The 23699-nt window shown below is 30.0% G+C and overlaps 4 protein-coding genes across 4 annotated transcripts; 1 reads left to right on the forward strand and 3 right to left on the reverse strand.

The window, feature by feature from the left end:
• The first annotated feature begins 1135 nt into the window (after positions 1-1135).
• On the forward strand, positions 1136-3513 carry LOC133679415 (small ribosomal subunit protein uS11z). Its single transcript, XM_062102007.1, has 6 exons — positions 1136-1295; positions 1711-1830; positions 1933-1978; positions 2519-2604; positions 2715-2844; positions 3217-3513. Exons 1-6 carry the CDS (start codon positions 1293-1295, stop codon positions 3282-3284), a joined length of 453 nt encoding a protein of 150 aa, XP_061957991.1. The 5' UTR covers positions 1136-1292; the 3' UTR covers positions 3285-3513.
• A 743-nt stretch (positions 3514-4256) lies between these two features.
• Positions 4257-4957, reverse strand: LOC133680102 (probable peroxidase 61). The gene is made up of 3 exons (XM_062102926.1): positions 4846-4957; positions 4565-4708; positions 4257-4456 (listed from the first exon to the last, which is right to left on the reverse strand). Exons 1-3 carry the CDS (start codon positions 4955-4957, stop codon positions 4257-4259), a joined length of 456 nt encoding a protein of 151 aa, XP_061958910.1.
• Positions 4958-9407: 4450 nt separating this feature from the next.
• LOC133679861 (NDR1/HIN1-like protein 1) lies at positions 9408-10288 on the reverse strand. The gene has a single exon (XM_062102577.1). The coding sequence runs from the start codon at positions 10121-10123 to the stop codon at positions 9494-9496; it is 630 nt and encodes a 209-aa protein (XP_061958561.1). The 5' UTR covers positions 10124-10288; the 3' UTR covers positions 9408-9493.
• Positions 10289-21512: 11224 nt separating this feature from the next.
• On the reverse strand, positions 21513-22961 carry LOC133680103 (malonyl-CoA:anthocyanidin 5-O-glucoside-6''-O-malonyltransferase-like). Its single transcript, XM_062102927.1, has one exon. The coding sequence runs from the start codon at positions 22959-22961 to the stop codon at positions 21513-21515; it is 1449 nt and encodes a 482-aa protein (XP_061958911.1).
• Between the last annotated feature and the right edge of the window lie 738 nt (positions 22962-23699).

Here is a 23699-nt window from a genome sequence, read left to right on the forward strand (position 1 = left end):
TCCTTTGAAGTCCCACACATTGATTGTTCACCAACTCGATCTCAGATGTTCATCGTACTAAACATTTTAAAAGATTTTTACAGACCTTTTCTTCGCTCATGGACCAGAAAAGGAGAGGAGAGAGCGGTAGACTCGCTCTGGCATTATCGTTTTTAAGAAGGCAAGCACAATAATAATAGACCAACTCCAAATATTTATTAAAATTTCTTTTGGTAGGTTTTGTTGGTATATTATTTACATGGTATAATTTTCATTAAATTTATTAGAAAAACTTGAAAAACATTACAATTTTAATGTATTTTTGAAAAAAAAACCCTATACATAGAACTTTGGAAAATAATGAAATGGGAACAACGTCACCAATAATTTTTCAGTCAAAATGATATATTTTATTTTTTGATTTTTTAGGTTTAAATTTTAAGATCATCTTAAGGGGATTAGTGTGTGTTTTTAGAATTTTTAAAAACAAAATTTAATATTGATTGACATCCTAATTAACTCAATAATATTTTTTATCATCAAATAAAAAAATAAACTCCATTTTAATTTGAATACTTACTAAAATCAATATGTTTAGTTTGCCAATTTTAAAAATCAAACCAAATGAAACTGAATTCTCACTAAAATAACAAACCAAATATTGTTTAAAACAAATTATATCTCAAATCTATAAATTACTAATTCTTTAAGAAAATTGTTTATAATAAATTTTTTAAAAATTTGAATCAGCTCGGTCAAATTAAAAAAAAACTCAAATAATTTTGTGAAAAAATTTAATTGATCTGGACAAAACCCAACTATTAACTAGGTAATATTTTTTTTTAACAAAATATGATTTTTTTTCTAAATCAAGTTTAGTTTTTAAAATTATGTCTTAAAATAATTTAAAAATATTAAAAAATATTAATTTGAATAAAAAATAAATTTAAATTTTTTTTAAAACAATTTTAAAACAAAAAAATAATCTTCACCTTAAAATCACAAATCGCATTCAAGAAGTTCACAAAGCATGGTAAGACTCCATAGCCCATATAAATAAACCAAGACTACAAATCAGATTTGGAGCTAAGAGAAAAGCCCAGCTCAATATGCAGTCCCAATAAGAATAAAAGGAAAATCCAAGGACCTTCAAGCAAATACATATGATATTGCTCCGCTCCTAAAACCCTAGCCACTTTCCCTCATATAAATTCCCCTAGTTTAGCCCCTTTCCGTTGTCTGTTGCAACTTACAAGCTCGGCCATCAACCCTATTAGCATCCTTCGGCTTCTAGACCTACTCAGCTTTTAGCCATGGTAAGTGAAATCTCTATCACGTCCTTAAATCTCTTCGTTATACTCTTAGCCCCCACCTTTTTTTTTGCTGTTTTTGTTAATGTTGGTGTATCTGATTTGGAGGACTGAAGAAATGGAAATTTGTTTCTGTTGTCTGTTTTTTTTTCCAAGAAAATAAACAAGAAAGACAAAGGGAAGTGGGTTTTTGCTGTTGTTTCGGATTTTGAACTTGCATATGTTTTAGGCTGAGAATGTTTGGAAATCGTAGGAAAAATATATTGTGCTTTGTTTTGATCGTTCATCACTGTGCTAGGGTATCGAGTAGTGGGGTTTTATTTTAATCATGCCTCGGAGGCGGTATTTGTTTATCAGATTTAGATTTTGTTTCTTCTTAGTGAATTTTTGTTCTGATACAGTTTTGTTTATGATTTTATAGTCGAGGAGAAAGACAAGAGAGCCAAAGGAAGAGAATGTTACACTTGGCCCAACTGTAAGGGAGGGAGAGCATGTTTTCGGGGTGGCTCACATTTTTGCTTCATTTAATGATACCTTTATTGTGAGTATTCGTTCATATTAGCTAGAATGGAGTATAAATATTTTCATTATTGTCTGGTTTATTTCATCTGTAAGTGATTTTGCTTGATTGAAATAATTGCAGCATGTGACTGATTTGTCTGGGAGGGAAACCCTGGTCCGCATTACTGGTATGTTTTTTATAATGGCGTATTTTTCTTAATAATTGGTTTGAATCTGAGTAAGACATGAAAAATATATACGCTCTGCTTACTGCTCTATTTGCATTTTCCATTTCAATTCCCTGTTTTGACCAGCATGATTGAGTATTCTTCTTTGTCGCCCGGACTTCTGTCTGTATTATATATGCATGGGTGTGTTCGGGCTCAATTAGGTCATTACCCTGATTTCAGGGGTAGTGTTTACCTGTGTCTGTGTATTCGCATTTGACACGTGTACTTAGGTGTGCAGTGGAAATCTTTTAATTATCTGAAAACACGATTTCTTAGTGAATTCAGCATTTAGTTCCTATATTGTTCAAGTATTCACTGTAGTGCCACCTTTGATGGTTTCAATGTTGTGAGCTGTCATATAATTGCGTAGTTTGCTTTATTTTGGTTCTGCACTCATTCATGGCACTGTTGCTCTGGCATATGGCTTCAGGCCAGGCATCAGGCCATCGTCTCTGCAATTAATGTAACTTTATATCTCCTTGAACCTAACATGTACAGGTGGTATGAAGGTTAAAGCTGACAGGGATGAATCTTCACCATATGCTGCTATGCTTGCTGCACAGGATGTTTCACAGAGATGCAAGGTTTTTGTTCTCTACATAATACAATGATTTTAGAAAATTCTTTTTCTAATTTATAAGCTGTTTATTCGCTAGTCCTTTCATCAAGACTAACCTGGTTTCGAAACTAACAGGAACTTGGCATTACTGCTCTTCACATCAAGCTGCGTGCTACAGGAGGTAACAAAACTAAGACCCCTGGTCCAGGTGCTCAGTCTGCTCTGAGGGCATTGGCTCGTTCTGGAATGAAAATTGGTCGCATTGGTAAGATATTGATTAGAAATAAAGTTCTAAAACCATTGATTGAAATTAGGAGTTGAAGATGCGGGTGTTACTTGATTTGAACTGTTGTTGGGGATGATTGAGGATTAAGCTTCAAGCTTTGGTGCACTATTTTGTGTTTTCTGTCGAACACTGTAAGCACTTGGTTGCCCGTAGTTTCTTAAGGTTTCCGGAGCTTGACATTTTAAATTTGTTACATGACATTTAACAAATGTGAATTGTTTGTGTTCTGTGTTTTGAGTGATAAGTATTTAGCTCATTCAGTAATTGAACTAGAGAAGCATCTGTCTGAATCATCCACTGGCAGTAAATTTCATTTTTATTTTATTTTGTTGATGTCTTGTTTGTTTTCAGAGGACGTCACACCAATTCCTACTGACAGCACCCGCAGAAAGGGTGGAAGAAGGGGTAGAAGGCTGTAAGCTGTCTCTCATCATAGCAGTTCCATTATGGGTGGTGGTGCTTTGATTGCTTGGCGACCGTTCTTTTCAATCCGGGATGTTTTTGTAGTTTTTATTATCCTATCAGGAGTTGTTGACTTTGAATTTATATTTAAGCTTTGTAGAAACATAAAGATATGATGGAGTTTTGCTTGTGACTTTGATGTTCTAAATGAGGTCATTACTTGTATTGAAGTAATATTTTTTTTGATATGCCATTGCAAAGATAGTCATTTGCTCGAAATTATCTATAAGTTATCCCCTGTTACATTATTTTTGAATCTGGTGTTTCATTCTCAGACTGTAAGTAGCCTTCGCACCAAGCATTCCACCTGAATCTCACAGGCACTGGTTATTCCCTTTCGGTTAGCCATTCAGAAAGTGTCCTTTCATGATCGATCTTGGGGTGATGTTATTTTGTTCTCGCTCTAGCCGTCTGTACGTTTGTTTGTAGCAAATGGTAAAACCTAGGAAACATTAGACGGCCTCTTTCATGATTTCATCAGAGCTTCTAGCCCTCAGGTTATCTCACATTTTTCATGCAGTCTGACGAGATTACTAGAAAACAATGCAACTACATTCTTAGGTTCAGAAATAATCATCAACCTTTTAGAACTCTATTCCTTTCTTAATTTAGCACGAGTAACTTTAAATGCTCTGGATAATTTTGTGTATCATTATCTGCATCATGACATCTTTCGGTTGATTCGGAATATACATACATCAAACCTTTCCCTGAAGGTTCAATGATGGATTATGGAGAGAATAATTATTACCAATATAAAACAAGTTAAGATAAATGGTATACGATTAAGCAAGAATAAATATGCCCCCAAGAGGAGATTATTTAATAAAACTCAAAAAAAGGAAAAAAAAAAAAGGAGGAAAGTTAGAGATGGCAGAAGATCACCAAGGAACAAGAAGAAATGATGGTAACTATTAATGAATCTATCCTTATGGTGTGGGTGCAAGACCAGAACTTAGACCTAGAATGGTGGCAACACCAGCCTTGAAGTTCTTAGCCAGGATGTTATCATCAATGCCAGCGGCGAAAAGGGTGGTGGGAAGTGATACGGTCCCCGCACTAGTACTCACGAAGGCAGAAATTGCCAAAGCTGGCTCTTGAATGTGGTATTTGGGTCCAGTGCCAGTTGCTGATCAACTCTGAGAAGCCCATTACCTTACCGTATTTGCTCGTTAGTAAGATTTGTGAACTACAGAAGAACCACGGGGATTCTGGAGGAGGTTAGCGGAGTTGCTACCGCCAGAATTTCGTGGACAAAGAGTTTGTAGGGTTTTCAGTAATGTTGTATTCATGGTTGGGTCAGGTTTGCCAGTGTTCTGGAAATCATAAAGACGATTTTCGAATGCAACACAAGGTGGTATCCCAACACTGTGACCACCTCCTATACATCATCAAAAGATCCAAAGGATGAAATTAGAAATGGAAGGAGTTTGGAAATGTCATATCAGAAGTTGTTTTAACATGCTTGAAGAAAAGAAAGGAACCAAAATATAGGAAATGGAAGCATTGATCACATACCAGGAAGATAAACCATGTCTGTAGCATTCAGTCCTTTATTTTTAAATGCTTGAACAGCCTTATCAAGTGGGATATCTGGAGACGGAAGATATAATTTCTTCGTCACAATCATCTTCAGTCTTTATTAATATTAATGGTTTAATGGCGTGACTTAGCTAGATCAAGCCCGGTCAACTAGGTCTATAGTTATTAAACCCGATATAGGGGTTGATCTGACTAAGAAGCCGGATCCCGGATTTTATGGGTCAACCCGAAAAAATTTTAAAAATATATTTAAAATTTTAATATTTCATATGAAAAAATTAAGAAAAAATCCATGTAAATATAGACTATACATATTGTAAATAATAAAGTTTAAAAGAATATTTTTTAAAAAATTATCCCACATTAACTATATATACTAATGAGTTTTAAATCCCACATTGAAAAAACAAGTTTTTTCTTGGGAACATAGATTATATATACTAATGAGTTTTAAATCCTACATTGAAAAAACATAACTTTTTTTTTGTAAACATATATATACGAAAGGACTTCAAATCCTATATTGAAAAGATATTATGTTATCCTTTTAAATTGAAGTATTTAAATCAAAAGTTTTTTTTATCCCACATTGAAAAAACATGATTTTTTTCTTATGAACATAGAGTATATATACTAATAGGTTTCAAATCTTACATTGAAAAAACATAATTTTTTTCTTGTAAACATAGAGTATATATACAAAAAGGCTTCAAATCCGACATTGAAAAGATACTATGTTATCCTTTTAAGTTAAAGTATTTAAACCAAAAGATTTTTTATCCCATATTGAAAAAAGTATAACTTTTTTCTTGGGAATATAGAATAGATATACTAATAGATTTTAAATCTCACATTGAAAAAACATAATTTTTTTCTTAAAAACATATAGTATACGAAAGGGTTTCAAATCTCACATTGAAAAGACACTATGTTATCTTTTTAAGTTGAAATATTTAAATCAAAAAGTTTTTTATCCCACATTAAAAAAACTTAACTTTTTTTTTGGAACATAGTATATATACTAATGGGTTTCAAATCTCACATTGAAAAAACATAACTTTTTTCTTGGAAACATAGAGTATACAAATCCCATATTTGAAAAAAAAAAACGGGTCTCGCCTAGGTCTTACCCGGGTCACGGGCTGACCCGTCGGGTTGACCGGGTTTCGCTGGATCGTTGTACCAGCCGATCTTTTAGGAAACCTAGACTGGTCCAGCCTCTGAATCAATTGGATCCCGGGATGACCCGTTGGGTCGGTCTGAATTTAATAACTATAACTAAATTACTAGTTAATCAAAGTTTTACTTTTTTTTTCTTTTCAATTTTGTCTTTAGCATAAATTAATCTAGATCATTAGGGGCTCAATCCAAATATCTATAGAATTATAGATAGATTCCGCTCATTGTAAAGTACCCCCAAGCAAATATAAAATCCCAAATAATTATGTTACAAGTAAGCTTAATAAATATATAGTATTAACTATTTAGGTGGTGGCCAAATAGTAAGAGTTTGGAACCAAGAGGTTTGCTCTTTTTATGGTATTAGGTTCGAGCCGAGCCCTGTGGTTGCTCATATAATAGCCACTGGAGACTTACATGGTCGTTAACTTTAGGGTCTGTAGGATTAGTCAAGGTACGCGCAAGCTGGCCCGGATACCCACGTTAAATTAAAAAAAAATATAGCACTAGAATTACAAAAATGAAATTGTGCTAATTGAAAAGAATTAAGCTTAAAAGCAGACTAAAGGACTAAATAATTAAGTTACAAGCAATCTAAAATAAAAGGGGTGCATTAATATTTTTTTTGACACAAAAAATATTTTTAAATAGCTATAATTACAGTCCGATCATCACTAAAATAGATTATGATATACATGTATGTTAAAAAAAAACATATACATATATAGAAAAATCCTTCACGTAAAACATAGACCGATTTTTGTTAGTTTTCCTACAAATACTAATAATAATTGAACCTAAAATTAAAATCTACAATTATTAAAAGAAATTCTACATCTGAAATAAAACATTGTATTCTGTTTTTTTTGGGTCATTAAACGGGGCCCAAACTACAAAAGAGAACATTGTATTCTGATTCATAAACCTGGTTTTTTTTTTAACCATTGAAATTTTTTATTATCTCCCGTAAATAGTTGATCAAACTCTATCGGTAGTTGTCGCTGCAGCTAGCTTTTGGCAAAACCAACCTTTTGCATGTTTTTTTTTTTAATAAAAATAAATCAGCTAGAAAATAAAACTTGAGTTAATTACTTAATTATAATTAATTCTATAAAAATTCCACACATCACTTGCCTTCAATACAAAACAATAAAAATAAAAAGGTTATATGAAGTTTGCTATCAGAGATTACCAGTTTGAGTATTGTAAACATCAAGGTCACTGGAAGTTTACATAGTTACTAACTTCAGGATCTCGAGAGATTAGTCGAGATATACGTAAACTTATTCGAACACCATAGTTATATAAAAAAAAAGTTATGAAGTTGTTACATATTATTTAAGCAAGTAAAAGCTATTAATTGGAACTGCAGGAAATTAATGTGAAAAGATCCATCAATTGGGGTATAATGCAACACACAACAAATCTTGCCGACAAAAATGTTACCACTTGGAAAATGAAAGCATAGTTACAAATCCCTAGCCGGTAATTAATTTGAAGTAAGATCGGATTCATGGATCAGGAATGTTATTTTAAAAAATTAATAAATTGAGGATCGGTTTTTTACTGAGTTAAACGACACAAATTAACCAGATTTTTAACCCGGACTAGTCCATATAATAAATAACCCTGGTTTACTTGCTAAGGATTTTAGACAAGGAATGAAAGTAGGTGAAGAAGGTAACCACCCCAGTTCTGGAAATGTTAAGTAGCTCAACTTTTATAAAAGTAGAAGTAAAGATACATTAACGATTTCCCTTTTTGCAGACTCTTTTTTAATGTTTCATGACCTTACATCTTAACAAGATGAACTTTCATGATTTCATTCATGTTGTCATCAAGCTTTTCATTTTCACCTAACATGATAAATGACAAAAGCCAATTCTCTAGCTTTTTTATTTTTTATTTTATTTATTTATAGATTAACATGGGTGTTCAAATCAACTTGTACGCATCTCGACTAATCCCACCAACCCTGAAGTTAACAACAATGTAGACCCTCCAGTAATCCCGATATTTATAAGACTCGAACTAGTGACTTCTAGAGAGCAAATTTAGAACATAACCAGTTGAGTTACACATAGTTAATTTTATTTATTTATTTTTGGGATGAGGTGTTGAAATGAATGTATACATCTTGTATGTGATTCTATTGAGCAGAAATGAACCGACAGGATTCAAGATTGAGCTTGACCAAGTATGAAGAAGAAGAAGAAGAAGAAGCAATGCATTTATTATTACGATATCACAAATTACAACGAGGCAAAGCATGGAATTCTGATTGCAATATATTAATTAATATGGAAAAAATAATTAGCTTGACTGAGGCGCTGAATGTAATTCTAGAGAACGTAAATTAAGTGACATGGTGTTCTGTTTCTATGTAGCAAGATCCAAAAATTATGCTATTAAAGATATTCTTTTCGATAGCAGTGGCTAAAACTATATAATAAAAAACTACAATGTTTTATCTCCCAATGTACCCATTGACACCTTAATTAGCTAGAAAGAAACTTTAATGTGTATTAATTACGGCTGAAAAAAACTAAAATTATCCCAAATCATTATAACATTAGTTAATATTCTGAAATAAATAAAGGTAATGAAAATAAAAATATAATTGGTTTAAATAACAAAAATATAAAAATAAAAATAATTTATTTTTAACATAGTTTTAAAATAAATTTCTATACTTATAAAATAAAAGATAAAAAATAATTTATCTTTATATACATTTTTTATTTTTATCATCTCTGTTTTCTCGGTCTCGATAATCGTATATTATATAATGGCCGGCATTGTGCTTAATATATCAAAATAACAAGATTATTAAAGGATTATTTAATTTTACATTTCAAAAATGCTTTTAAAAAAGTTTAATTTTTTTTATTTTTTTCTTTGCTTCAATTAATATTTTTTTATTGTTTTTAGATCATTTTGATGCGCTGATTTTAAAATTAATTTTTTAAAAATAAAAAAATATTATTTTGATATATTTCTAACTAAAAAACACTTTAAAAAACAATCAAAACTACACTTCCAAGCATGCTGTTAAATAAGCAAGAATCATATTCACTTAACTTGGTTATACTTAAATCATTTATCAGTAATGGTAAGATATAAAACATGACTGGTTATATTAAAAAAAAAACATATGAAAAATAATTAAATTCATTTAAATTTAAACGGATAATCAATAAAAAAAAACTCACAATCAAGTACCCTCCCATATATAAAACACAAGTACTAATTAATAACATGTTTCATATTTGAAAAATATTTCTAACATTGACTAAACTCAAATATTAATACCAATAGAATCCATATATATATGCAACCATCAAAAAAAAGAGAAAAAGAAAAAAAAAAGCCCTTCATTGGAGGTGGAGAAAAATAAAAGAAATAACATATGGATAGTGCTAGCTAGAAGCGCACTCTCCTTCGCTTAAACATCCACATGACAATGCTGTACAATCTGATACTTGATCCCTGCTCCGACATTGATTCCATTACTCCGGCTGCCGAGAGTTATATAAGCTGGACAATTCACAAATATTCTGTACCTGCCAGACAACCAAGAGCCAACCTTCCATTTTAGCTTCCCGTTGATCTTGATATTAAAGAGCAGAACCCCAGCATTCACGTCTTGGTTAATTGAAACAGCAAGATATGGAGACACAGGCACCGCATCACCATACAGAAATGGAGACCATACTGAGACGTCATTGTGGCCTTGGTAGGTCGGAGGCAGTTCAGTTGCCAAGGTTATCTGTTGGTTATGGTAAGAAGCATAGATGTCAAGCTTTTCATAGTATATACCAATCTTGTCGTTGGGGTTTTTGGTGGATATGGTAACTTGCATGTTAGAAGAAAGGAAATTCGGGTCTGAAAGATTCAAGCCATAGATGGTAGTGTCTTGAAGGATGAACCTAGGCTTGTGGGGCTGTAAAACCATCCATACAAGGAAGATTACCACCAGAATGGTGATGATGACGGCAAGAATGCCTATGAATATGTGGCGGTGGTGCTTGTTCTCGGCGTCGTGGTGGCCACAGTCTTCCACTTCCTTGGACATGGTTGTCAAATCAAGTTTGGGGGCGTCTAAAGAGAAAGATATTGCAAAGAAGGATTAAATAATATTACAGACAAAGGAAACTCATAAAAATAATGCGAAGAAGGATTGATGGATGAAGAGACTAGAGAGTGTCCATTGTGTGCTATATATAGAGGAATTGAAGTGATTTATGTAATTAACTAGAAACTATATAGGGTCAAGTGATGCATCGTCAGTACTTCAATATATTATATGGCGTCCGTGACTTATAATGTATGATAATAGTGACTTTAAGCTAAAATCAAATGCAGAGTGGTGTTTTTTTTTTTTAATAAGTGTGTTTTATTAGAGTTAAACCCACAAATATGGGACTTGAATTTTAAATCATACATCATGAATATCAAAAAATTATAAATTCATTAGTTTCTTAGGTCAATTTTTATATTTAAAGATTGAAGTTTCATTTGTTTATACCATAGTTTTGAAACCCGGCCCAGCCCGGCGGGTCGAATCGGGGCTAGAACCGGGCCGGGTTGAAGAAAAAATATAAGAAGGAAAAACTTAGTGTGATCCGACAAGACCCGATAAAAAACCATGTTGCAACTCGTTGATTTTTTTTTTGTTTTTACTAAAACGATATCATTTTGATTTAAAAAAAAGAATTGACCCGGGCGACCTGGTCAAAACCCAGAACCCAGACCTTAGATCGAGCCGGGTCTGAAAACTATGGTTTATATAATTAAACGTATTTTAAATTACGGTTAATCATATAAAAAATATTAAAAATTAATGTTTTTTTTTTATAGATAAACACAGTTTAACACTTAGTATTGTTAATGTTAAAAGAAAAAAAAAGAGAATTCCAACATAAAACGAAAGGTCTTTTGCATGTTTAAAAAAAGTGTTACAATTTTATTACATCTATGATCAGTCTTTGAAAATGAAGATTAAGTCCATATATGTATTATTTTTTTCCAGTAAAATTTATTTGAGAATAGAGTCTTGATCAGCAAGATCTGGTGAATCATGAGGCCAACCACCAGCAAGTGTAGAAGGGGAGTGAAGCATAATACTTATCTCATGATACCATCATCCATATGTGCATCAATGGCGAAGAACGTACGGAGACAGTAGGAATTGTGGGTCTGTTAAGTTCTTCTATATATATATATATATATATATATATATATATATATATATATATATATATATATATGGAGACAAATTGAAACAGGCCACAAAAACGATCATATGTAGGACCAATCACGTAGGCTATCAAACTCCTTTTGTTTTTTTCTATGTGATTTGCAAATCTATATATATATATAAAAGGATAAATAATGTTAAAATGATTTCATTTCTAATCAATTTATAATTTTTCAAATTGGCCGGTAATTAATTGATATTACAAGCAGCATTTATAAGCTCTCATGTGCTGTCTTGTTGGAGTGGATTGATCATGTTGACCTAGCTAGTTTCTTGGAGTTGTGGACATTAATATGATCTTATTATGTACAGCCAGCATTTCTATGCACAGCTAAGTAATTAAATGGGAGAAACATTTATGGTTCTAGCTATAGGCCAATTCAACAAACATATAGTATTTCTTTTTTCTATTTTAAAAAAACAAACCATTAAGTCTCCATTTCTTGTAAGGTTTCAGTACCTGCTTCCCTAGGCTTAATTTGTTGTCTTCGTTGTTATTTTAATTAACTTGAAAAATCAAGTGTGGTGCTAGTTAATTTAGTTCATAAAATTAATCACATAATAGCTTTGATAATGTAGTTCTACGGTGCTAATGTTTTTGTAATTATACATTAATGATAACCATATAGATTATTGAATTCAATATGCAACCATAAAACTATCAAACCATAAAACGTATGAAGAAAATTGTATTTGTTTGTCATTTGATAAAATTGAATTTGATTTTATAACTTATGTGTTTTCTAATAAAATAAATAATGAGTTATTTAATGGGTACATTTTATATTTTATCAATTATATTGTTAAGTTCAAAATTTAATTAAATTTGGAGGAATTTGGATTTTTTTTGGGAGAAAATTGATAATCATTAAAGAATAATATTAAAATAGATTGAATAATTCTGACTTCACCAATGATAGCTAATTAACTAGGTACTAATAATTTATTTAGTTCACATTATCAATTAATATATGGTGTCATCAATATTCTATATAGGTTTCATATAAGTAATAGATAATTATTCTTGGATGTATCAAGTTTCACCTGCAGGGTTGCGCACGATGGATTACTATAATGGAGCTGAGGGTCTTATTAATTACGCACTAACTAATCCAAAAAAAATTAGTGGAGATGATATTAGATGTCCATGTAAGAGGTGTAAAAATAAAAAGTTTCTCAATTCAGATGTTGCAAAAATAGTTTATGAAAAAAATACTTGTGTTAGTTTGCATACGGAGAACCCTATGTTCCATACAAGATCATGTTAGAAAGGATGGTTAAGCCAACTTCTAGTTCTAGCAGCTTGAATGGAGTTGTAGATGATAACAATAATTGTTATCAGAATACGGTTATGGATATAATAAGAACGAATCATAGTTATGCAAGTGAATATTCAATTGTAGATGAAGAACCAAATGCAGTCGCAACTAGGTTTTTAAAACTTTTGAAAGATTCTGACGAACCATCATGAGATAGGTGCACAAATCATAGTAAATTATTGCTCGTTACATGGATGTTCACCATCAAGTCAAATCATGGGCTGAATGAAGCTAGTTACAATATAATTATTGAATGGACAAGAAGCATTCTACCTGAAAACAATATATTGAAAAATAACATCTATATTGCTAAATCTACTATGAAACCCCTTGGCCTAAGATGTTAGAAAATTGACATGTGTACAAACTTCAACATGTTGTACTATCGTGAAAATGTAGATTTGACTGGGTATAGAACCTATAAGCATGCTCAGTATATACCTAAAACTTGCAAGGAATGACTCTTTTCGTACATAGAAAATTAAGATATTTTTCAGTCACTCCTGGACTATAAAAGTTATTATGTCTTTAAAGATTGTTGAGCACATGACATGACATCATTCACATGATATGGTGGATGGAGTCATGGTGTACCCTTCCGATGGTGATACATGGAAGTAGTTTAACAGGATGCATTCTTATTTTTCAATGAAACCATGAAATGTACATGTTGGATTATATTGAAATGAATTTAATCCATTCGATTCATTTATTGTATTCTTTTCTTGTTGAACGATGATATTCACGATTTAAAACTATAAAAATGTTAAACCCAAACCATCGGAATCCAACGGATGCTTAAAATATAGGAATTTTATACTTTTTCCCTATAGTTTAAATTAAGATGAGTCAACTGTCGAGATCGAAAATAATGTTTGAAGAACATGGCCAGCAATTCTGATGTAGCATCTTCTTTTTCTAACAACTGGATTAAGAAAACAATATTAGTTAAACGACGACAACAGATTTAGACACATCTATCGCTCTCAACCCAGCTGAGATTAATTTAGGTCAAGATTGATTGGATCAGAAGTTTCCACACATCATTCCATGGGACCACATAAATCTATGTTTATTAATTAATCATACGGAGACAATTGCAGCAAACGGGTGGCCTCATAATTATTAAATCAAGAAATCGATTTCGAATGGTTGTTGCGAGGAGGTGATTGACGAGCATGCAAGTGATTGACGACAACTACAAATTAATATCATGTTTGCCTTGCTTTGAAGAGAAACATGTATGGAGGACATTAAGCTCCCTCTTATATTTGTAAGAGAATAATTAAAGGGCCCTCGCTATACTTTTCCTCCCTTGGTCCCTTCTAGCTATTATTAACAATTAACACCAAAAAAAAAAAAAAAAAAACAAAGGTTTTACTGTGCATGAAAACTTGTGCACAATATCATTGTTCATTAATTGTGTATTTTAGTTTTTACATTTTAGTACATGTGGTTTGCAGTTTGCACAGCTTATGATTCGATCATTAAACTTTATTTTTTTTTTTATTTAAAGTTATATTTTCATGGTTTTGTGTGTTGAAATCTATTTTAAGTTATTTTCTCTTACTTGCCTAATGAATTGATAAATGCTCCAATATTAAGTTAATGGTTAATTTTATGAAATAGAGTCTTAAGTTTTTGTTAAAAAATCGAGAGATTAAGAATTGAAATTAATATAAAGGAAGAAACATAGCCCTTTTCTACAAAAGGTATGTAAAAATTGCATTTGATCCCTTAAGTTTCCATTTTTGTATATTCCATTTCTTTTTTTTTTAGGTTATTACATATTGGTCCTAAATTTTATTTTTGTCGTGTTTTAGTTCTTAAAGATTGAAAGAAGATAGAGAAAGTTATCAGAAAACCTAAAAAGAAAGAAAGCTCTTGAGTGACCGAATTTCCACCAACGATAACTTTAATTTTGATGTATATAGATTCAACTATATAAGAAAACTTAATAAAGGGATTTTTATCTTCAATGATGTTGTAAAAAGTAGATTGAATCTAAAAAATAATTATTTGATATGATTTTAAGCTTTTACACCAATTAAAATATGTTTTATTGTTTTAAATGGATTATTAGAGGCGATGAGATGTTCATTTTGGTGAAAGAAAAACATTACAAGAGGGCGATGAGATGTTCATTTAAAAAAATAAAATAAGAGTAGACAACATGTAATCTGTTTGTTATATAAAGAAAAAAGGAAAACAAGCACTCTTTGGTTTGTATGTGTGATCATAGTCCTTCAAACTTGTTTTTTGTTTATTTTTCTTATATTTTATAATAATATTCTTTTTAAGTAAATTTAGTAAAATGATATTCAAGTAATTGTTTGATAATGACATTGTTTTAAAATAATATTAGGATGATATTAGCAATTGTGTTCAGAATAATTATATATGAACCTATTACGCATAATTTTTTAAAACATTTACTCATGAATTTTCAATACAAATAACATGTCTATTTTATTGTAATTATTTTATATATTGTTTCTCAAATTTTTCTTATCTTTTGTAATACATAGGCATCAAAATTATCAATATATATATAAGCATTAGCTTTTAAATACAATACTTCTAATACAAAAAAAAAAAAACATATTTTTATCAAAATTGAGAGAAAAGGAATGCTTAAATAAGGGAATGAGGTTTTGATTAAGAGATTTTTTTTCTCCTTATTTCAAAATATAAAAACAAAAATTTAGACATTTATTTTTAATGCCTTCAGTTTATATGCAATAAACCACATATCTAAAAATATTTTTTTTTGTTAAAAAAATTAATAGAAAAAAAAAGAGCATTAAGACTAAAAAATTACATTTTTTTTACAAAATTTAAATCATTACTTTTTCATAGATTTGTTTTATTGTTATATAATTAAATTAAGAATACCCCACGGCACGATCCAAATTATCTTTCCATCCCTACAATAAAAATCTGCATTCTACTTTAGACTTTAATTAATGTTACAATATTTTTATGATCTATTAATTTATATATTTTTAATATATTTTATTAAACATAACTTTCTAATTCTCAGTACACGATTACAATGTCTGCATATTATTCTATTATATTAAAAATTAACTTGAAATCACATTCCTTATCCATGCTACCAGGTGAATTGACTGTTTATTGACAGTAGCATTTTCTCATCTTATCGATACATCATATTGAACTAAATTATTTATGGTAATCTTTTTTTTTATAAAAACTAAAAAATAAAAATAAAATGCCTCATTGAAGATATAAGAATTATTTTTTATCCAATATCTTACAGAATAATAAATAAATAAATAATTTTTTATGATACATCAGATTGAACTCAATTATTTATCCCATTTGTAAGAATTTATTCTTTTTTAGAACACCACATCTCTCTATAGAGTGAACTAGTTTCGGTATCTGTGCCTGTACTCTGTTGTAAGCTGAATTAAAAGCCAACTCTAAGTGAAAAACAAACAAATCATATAGTAATTGTTTCTTGCTAAAAGTTTGAAATTAAAAAATTTATTTTTTTTATAGTTTTTATTACTAATATGATGAATACTGAAGATTTACATGGTCTTTAATTTTAAAGTCTATAAAATTAATCGAGGTATGTGTAAATTGATCCAGATATCTATATTAAAAAGAAGAAAGCTTGTGAGAGTCGTTATTTTTTCTTTAAATGTCAACATTGAAATGCGATTTGAAAAATTCACCTGTCAAATCAATAAAATTAATAAATTATTATGTGTGTTAATAAATACTCGAGAGTCTTTAAAGATAAACAAAAACTGAAATGGGAAAATTGACCAATCAAATTAATAAAATTAATAAATTATCATGTTTGTTAATAAATACGTGAGAGTCATTAAAGATAAACAAAAACTGAAATGGGATGATAAGCGATAGACATAAATAAAGAACTTCACTTTTTATTGATATGACTTTGATATAAAGAACTTTGTATATTCTAAATTTAAAATTAAACTGTGTTAAAATTAATTTGGTAGAGTTTATTTAATTTAGGGGGCTCATATACGACCGGTCACTATATTCAAAATCCGATGACTTAAATATTTTTAAATCATTGTCATTTTAAATTTTTTTTTAAAATTAGAAACAACATTTTTTAAAATCTAAATTAACCCATCAAAATTGTCACATAAATTATATACCCGAGCAATTCAACAACCTTTTTTTATATATAAATAAATTTTTTTTTTATCTAATATGATATCAAAAACAAACACGTAAAGGAAGAGCAACCCGTGTTTTTAAAAGTTTTAATTTTTTTATTAAAAATTAATTTTTTTATTAAAAATTAATTTTTTTAATATGTTTTAGATCGTTTTGATGCGCTGATTTTAAAAATAATTTTAAAAAAATAAAAAAATATATTATTTTAATATATTTGAACATGAAAAATAATTTAAAAAACAAACACAGCTATGTTTTAACTCATTAAAAGTGACATTCCAACCACATATTTACAAAAAGCAATTGTTGGATGCTATTTACTGAGGTGCAATATCAGTTTTGCCTCTTTGACAACTCAATCTAGAAAAAAGAATTGTTGTTTCTTATAGTTACCAAAATACCCCCTCATCTTCCCATCCCCTTTTTGTCACCTTCACCAGCTCTTGTCCTCCCTACCTCGTCATTTTGCTTTACACGTAAAGGATACACATTTCAACAACATTTCAGGTCTTGAAAATTCATAATGATAGGTTACATATTAAAATGTAGTGAAGCTGTTATTTTTGTGCTGAAACGTTAATGCTCAATGGGGTTTTATTAATGATAACAAACTAACTAAAATTCTATTAATGTTAAAAATAAAATAAAAATACTTTGTGTTTTCTTTGATCATTTAATTTACCATATCAATTTCAATCACAGTTTTAATTAATTATTTTTTAACATGTTCTTGGTTGAATAACAATTTCAACCACAATGGTAACCGAACTTCTATTTAAATCAAACCAACCACAACTAAAAGTTATTTTTCTAAACATACTTTTTTAAAATCTTAACTACAAAATCTACCATAAAAGCAAACACACTAGTTAGTTATATTAAGAACATCATGTTTTGGATTGAAACTAGCCAGCATAGCACATCTTCAAAACCTGTAATTCAAGTTATGACTTTACTCATGTTTAATATTTTTTTTAGAACAAACCTCTTATTTAATCATAAGAAAAAATAAGAATTCTAAGAAAATGACAAAGTAAAACTAAAAATTAAATAAATCTAAATCTAAAAAGATAAAAAAAAAAAAAAAAAAACCAAACACATATGCCTAGATGAGCTAGCATTCTTGGTCCAAGGAAATAAAAAGCCACACAAGCATAAACAAAAGCAGGTTCCTGCAAAAAGTTTTTTCAAGCAACAAAAACCTTCTTTTTTTTTTTTCATATAAAGAGCATAGACCAAATATTAGAGTGTGTTATCATCACCTCGAGCACCTCACAGTAAGCCAATTAAAATAATTTCTTAGACTAGACTCAAACATGAAAACATGAAATAACAAATTGTACTAGGATAAAATTATATAAAAAAAAAACACAAAGGCTTAAGGGAAAAAATATATTATTGTGGTCTATAATGTTTTGTGAGTATGTCTACAATAAAAATATGATGTCTTTTAGTTTTTTCTTAATATCTATCATTTCTTCATCCAATCTTTTTAATTTTAAATAATATAACATCACAATTTTGTTAGATAATTACAAAATATACTAAAAGGGTTAGGCAACAAACCACAATACCATAGTTTTTTAAAAATTTCATCCTCAGATTTATTTTCCTTTTAATTGTAGCTTTCTATGACCCAATTAATGGCCAATTTCTAAAAATATATTAAGGAAAGAAAAATTCCATCAAAAAAGAATCAAAGTGTAAAATAATAAGAAATCACATAGCCAGTTTCAAACACATGCAAAAATAAAAAGAAGAAAAGACCAAGTACTCAAGCTTAACCCGAGCTTGACCTAACAAGCTCGAACGCGTGGCCTTTTCTATTAAGATGAGAGGTGTTGGGTCATCTAGACTTAGCTAATTACTCTTTTTTTAGCTTTGATTTTTCTTTTTTTATTTAAATATAAATTAATTAAAGTATGGTGCTAAACCTAGTGCATATTCCGCTTCAATTGAAATTATTTAAAATAAATAAATTAATTAAAATTTTAGGATTTGTTTAATAGAATATAGTTTAGTTTTAATTAGTTTTTGGACAAGATTGCAATATTTGTTTTACATTATTAGTCCTAGCTCAATTTTTTATTTTTATTTTATTTACTTATTTTCTTGTGTATGTCTTTTTATCATCTTTTTATAAAATAATTTGTTTTTCAAGAAACAAAGTTATTAAATATAACCGGTTTTATAGCTCATGTTTCAATACCAAATATCTAGATCCATGAACTATCTTTTAGCTTTTCATTTTAATCCTTGATTAAATAGTGTTTAGTTTTTTCTTTGTTTTCATATAAGATAATAACAATTTGTTTTTAATATTAGTGGGTATTCTTTTTGTGCAACCTTCCATAATATTTATTTTTTGTTGGGTTTTATTAAATAACTTTTATTTAGATGTCTATTTTTATTATTGTTTGATTAAATAAAAAAATAAATTCTAAGAAATAAAGTTGTTAAACACAACCGAGTCTATAGTCTTTGTTGTGAAATTAAATATTTTAATTTATATCTATCTTTTAATTTTCTAGTTTAGTTTTTTTATTGATCTACATGCATTAACTTTTTAATTTACAATTAGAATTTTTTCATAGGGTAAGAAAATATGTTGGAAAAACCTGCAAATTCTTTTTTTCTTTTTTTTTCATTGAAAGAAGTTTCCATTTTTTATCTGCTGCGAGGCGCTGACTGTTATGCAGAGCCTTAATGCTTCTCTGGATCATTGTGTCAGAAAGTATTAGTAAAGCCTTATGCAACTTGTAGCTCACGGCTAAACCCAGGATCCAATTTTCTCATGGATCGGGCTCTGGATTCTTGCATATAGATTATCTCAACATTAAAAAAAAATAATAAAAAATGGATAAATATCTCAATATGTTTTTATACATTTAATTGGATATTTAATGTATTCTTGTATTTTTTAATTATATTTATTATATCGTTGTATTTCTTAATATGTCATTCCGTCAAAAGAAATTTATCGAGATTGACAAAATTATATTTGTAGAAATATTCTTCAGTTACTTAAATAATTAAAGTATTTTAAGAAATAAAAAATTCCTATATTACTCAACAAATAAGATTTTAAGAAATATTTTATTTTTCAAAACAATTAAAATCTAAAATTGGTTTAGTCTAGAATGATTATTCTTATTTAGTTAGAGTTTCATACATAACATTAATAAAATAAATGTAACCCTAGATTTGGGAGTATATATAGATAAACAAATTCAGAAAAAGAGTACACCTAATTAGATAAAAACACTTTGTGCTCACTTCACATATAATTTATCAGCTTGTTTTATTTACAATATATCGGTACAAGTTGTCTTTTTCCCTCGTGTAAAAAAGTTCAGATACCAATAATTTATATTTTTACTTAAATATGACTGAAAAATTTCAAATTCAAGCATCAAATCATAAATAAATAACTTAATAAATTCAAAACACACATTACTAGAAAATTGATAAATATAAACAGAAACATTGATAAAAATTTTCTATCAATATATTGCGATGACTTATATCGATAGAATTTTTCATTCTTGTATCCATTAATAAACACTGATAGAAAAATTATTTCGGTGTATACCAAGAAAATTGCAGTGAAAAAAAAAAAAAGTCAATCAGTAAGACGACATGTAATTTTTACAGACGGTATTACTGACAGAATTAACTTGACAGTAAACTATGTCTGTAAATTTACCGACTAAACAATTTCTTCGGTATATACTGAGGGAATTACGGATAGTATTATAGTGGGATTAAAAAAAAAACAAATCATATGATGACGTGATATTTTTACCAATAGAATGACTTACAAAGTTACCGATAAAAGAATTATGTCGGTAATATCATCAGTAATATTTAATTTATGACCTGACGATCGACTCTTATCTCCTCCTATCTCATTTCTCATTCTTCATTATGTATTTTTTTATGCAACAAACATCTCCCCCAATCTTAATACAATTCAACTTCCAATAACAAATCTAGTCACCACAACACTTAATTTATCAGCATTCGTATTCTGATTCCAATTATATTGAGGTTTCTCTATTTTAAGTAAGTGAATCTATTCTTTTTTTTATTTGAACTTTTTCTTTTGCAATTTTTTTTTGTATATGTATTTTATTTGGGTGTTTACTTGTTTTATAGTTTTTCCTTATACAAATTTGTTATATGGATTTATGATATGTATATATTAGGGTTTGTTTTAAATTTTGTAAAATTATATTTGTTTATAATTGATGAAACTTGAGTCGATTTTTTGACTTAGATATTTTATGATAAAATAAATAATAACTTATTTAACGAGTTCATTTTATATTTTATTAATTTTATTACTGAGTTGAAATTTTTAGTAAATATATAGAAATTTAAATTTATATAAATAATTGATAATAAATTAAGAGTACAATAAAATTTATTTAATTAAAATAGAAGTAATGGATGATATTTCATTATTTTATTTACATGTATATAAGAACACAAAAGGATGAAAAAAGAAAAAAGAAATTCAGATCAATTGTTATTGTTGTTACATGCATCTTCTTTCTGGGGAGAGAGATTTTGGATGAAACCCAGGATACTTTCTTCATGTTGCGAATCATTTAGTTTGAGTGCTTCAAAATTGGCATAACTTTCCCTCAACCAGAAAGTCGAGCAATTCTTTAGTTTTGCCTACCTTTGCAGCTCTAGTGTTCTCCACTAACAATCTGGCCTTGGTTTAAGACAAGACCATCGACAAATAGAGAATTGAAAATCTCCATTTCATGCTTTAATAAAACTAAGCCAATCTCAATTCCTCCCCTTCCATCTGCATTCTCCTGCATGGATATTGATCCTGTCTTGTCAATGGAAGGAGTCTCCACCTTCCTAGGCACACCCCAGCCAAAATCAGCTTTATAAACCTGGAATTGAGGCGACCCAGAAACCGTAACCATTAGCGTGCCAGGCCTGATAGTCATAAATTCTGCAAACTTTTCTTTGGCTCCATCAAGAACTCCTTTATTTATCCTGGCGATAATCTCACTCAGTCTTTCTATAACATTAAGGAAACCATTTTCTTGAACAACAGTTTCTGGACGTATGTGTACAAAAAAGGGCATCACACAACACCCAAAATAGTTCTCAGGTATGCCTAAACGGGCTCTACAATCTGCTGTGAGTCCAAGAACAACCTTGTCATCGCGTTCTAGCCCTTTTGCCTTGAATACACAAACGAATACGTATGCATAAGCTAGCACGAAACTGGATAAATGCATTGGTCTTGTTTCCGTATCTAGGTGGAGTTTCTCAATCTGACAGAGAACCCTTTCCCTCAGATTCTTTATGTCTTCGCGAGACAACCTGACCAAGGCCCGAACTTTGCTGTAAGGATCTGTTATAGCTTGCTTGAAAGGCTTCAAGCTTCTATGATTGGTGTCCAAACCTGGCAGGTTGAGTCCCAACCAGCTGTTCAAGTACAACATGTCAATCCCATCTGGATCTTCGATAATTGTTCGAGCAAGAAAAGGGGTTAGTTCGGGTGGCAAAGTGATCTGATTGGCATTTTCGTTTTCGCTAAATTGTTTGTGTACATGAGCCCATGCTCTAATAAACATGGCTACGTTTTTAGCGTCAAGAACTCCATGGTGTACAGTGGCACCAATGGAAACGCCTTGATTAGGAAATAATGTTATTTGCAGAGCTAAAACTGATGTTCTTGAGTCAGTTATTATAGGTAATTGGGGTACGTAAGGATGTGACCCAGTTATTTCACAGACATCAGTTCCCGAAAGATGATCAAAGTCAGCATTGGACTGTGCAATTGTGAGTGAGACACCATCATTAGGAGTGTAAAGGATGACGGGTTTGGTGCTTTGTGCAGGCCAGATGAGGTTGCCTGCAACAGGGAGGAAGCGGAGGAGAGTATGAGAAAGAGAGAGTTTGAGTTTTGGAAGGATCACTGAGTTAAAATAATCCGGTGTTGCCTCGGTGAGTTTGTAGAAGAACAAGCGTTCAGCTGGAGTGACTTTCAAGAACAGGATATCAAAAAAGGAGAGCGGAAAAGATAACTCGGTGGGTGGGTCAAGTGAGTTCAAGGACGGGGTGACTTGACACACCTCAAGTATCTTTACCTGTACTGGATGAGTTGAAGCCATGACAAAAAGCAGAGGAAGAAGAGAGAAGCTGTAATGGTTAGGTTTTATATGTTTGATTTAACGTTGAAAACAATATTTGCTTATAATTTTTGTTCCTCTTTTATTTCCTTCTGCATTAATCATAACTCATCACAAAATTTATATCTCTTTAATTATTTGCAAACGGTAAAGATAACTCATCCACTCTTTAATTAGTTTCTATAATTAATTTATTCGGTTTCATGTATCCTATTATTTTAGAAACATTTTTTTTTAATTTTTATTTATCATGTTAAAGGCACTATACAAAATTTGGAAAACAATTTTCACTAATAAGTTAGATGTCATTTATTTATTTTTAAATTTTCTGCACCCTCACTGTTCATAGATGTCGGCATGCGGTTTTTTTCTAGTTCCAACCTAATGTCTTACCATCTCAATAGTTTCTTTGATTTATTGGCAAATTCGACATGCAGAGGATTTTGTCTTTTTGACATGAATGATAACCATATTTAAACCTTGAAGGACACATAACAAAACAAGCTAGAAGACTTCCATGGCCTCTTGATTGCTTGGATTTTCTGGGTTTGCAGGTTATGATCCTAACTTACTTCTAGAGCTCCTCGCCTTGGAGTATGGCCTCTTGATTGCTTGGAACCAGGGTTATAAACACATCCTTTGTAATTCAGACTCTATAAAAACTTTTCGGCTGATTAAAAATTATGACATTAATTTTCATCATTATGGATATTTGTTCTC

This window comes from Populus nigra, chromosome 19 (genome assembly GCF_951802175.1).
Source record: "Populus nigra chromosome 19, ddPopNigr1.1, whole genome shotgun sequence".
NCBI lineage: Eukaryota > Viridiplantae > Streptophyta > Magnoliopsida > Malpighiales > Salicaceae > Populus > Populus nigra.

Bases quoted from the DNA above. Each gene is read 5' to 3' on its own strand.
- LOC133679415 (XM_062102007.1), top strand. The intron at 1,831-1,932 runs GTGAGTATTCGT...AAATAATTGCAG, and splicing joins CATTTAATGATACCTTTATT to CATGTGACTGATTTGTCTGG. The intron at 1,979-2,518 runs GTATGTTTTTTA...TAACATGTACAG, and splicing joins AACCCTGGTCCGCATTACTG to GTGGTATGAAGGTTAAAGCT.
- LOC133680102 (XM_062102926.1), bottom strand. From the start codon at position 4,957: ATGATTGTGACGAAGAAATTATATCTTCCGTCTCCAGATATCCCACTT. The intron at 4,709-4,845 runs GTATGTGATCAA...GATGATGTATAG, and splicing joins AGACATGGTTTATCTTCCTG to GAGGTGGTCACAGTGTTGGG. The intron at 4,457-4,564 runs GTAGCAACTCCG...AGAGTTGATCAG, and splicing joins TTGTCCACGAAATTCTGGCG to CAACTGGCACTGGACCCAAA.
- LOC133679861 (XM_062102577.1), bottom strand. From the start codon at position 10,123: ATGTCCAAGGAAGTGGAAGACTGTGGCCACCACGACGCCGAGAACAAG.
- LOC133680103 (XM_062102927.1), bottom strand. From the start codon at position 22,961: ATGGCTTCAACTCATCCAGTACAGGTAAAGATACTTGAGGTGTGTCAA.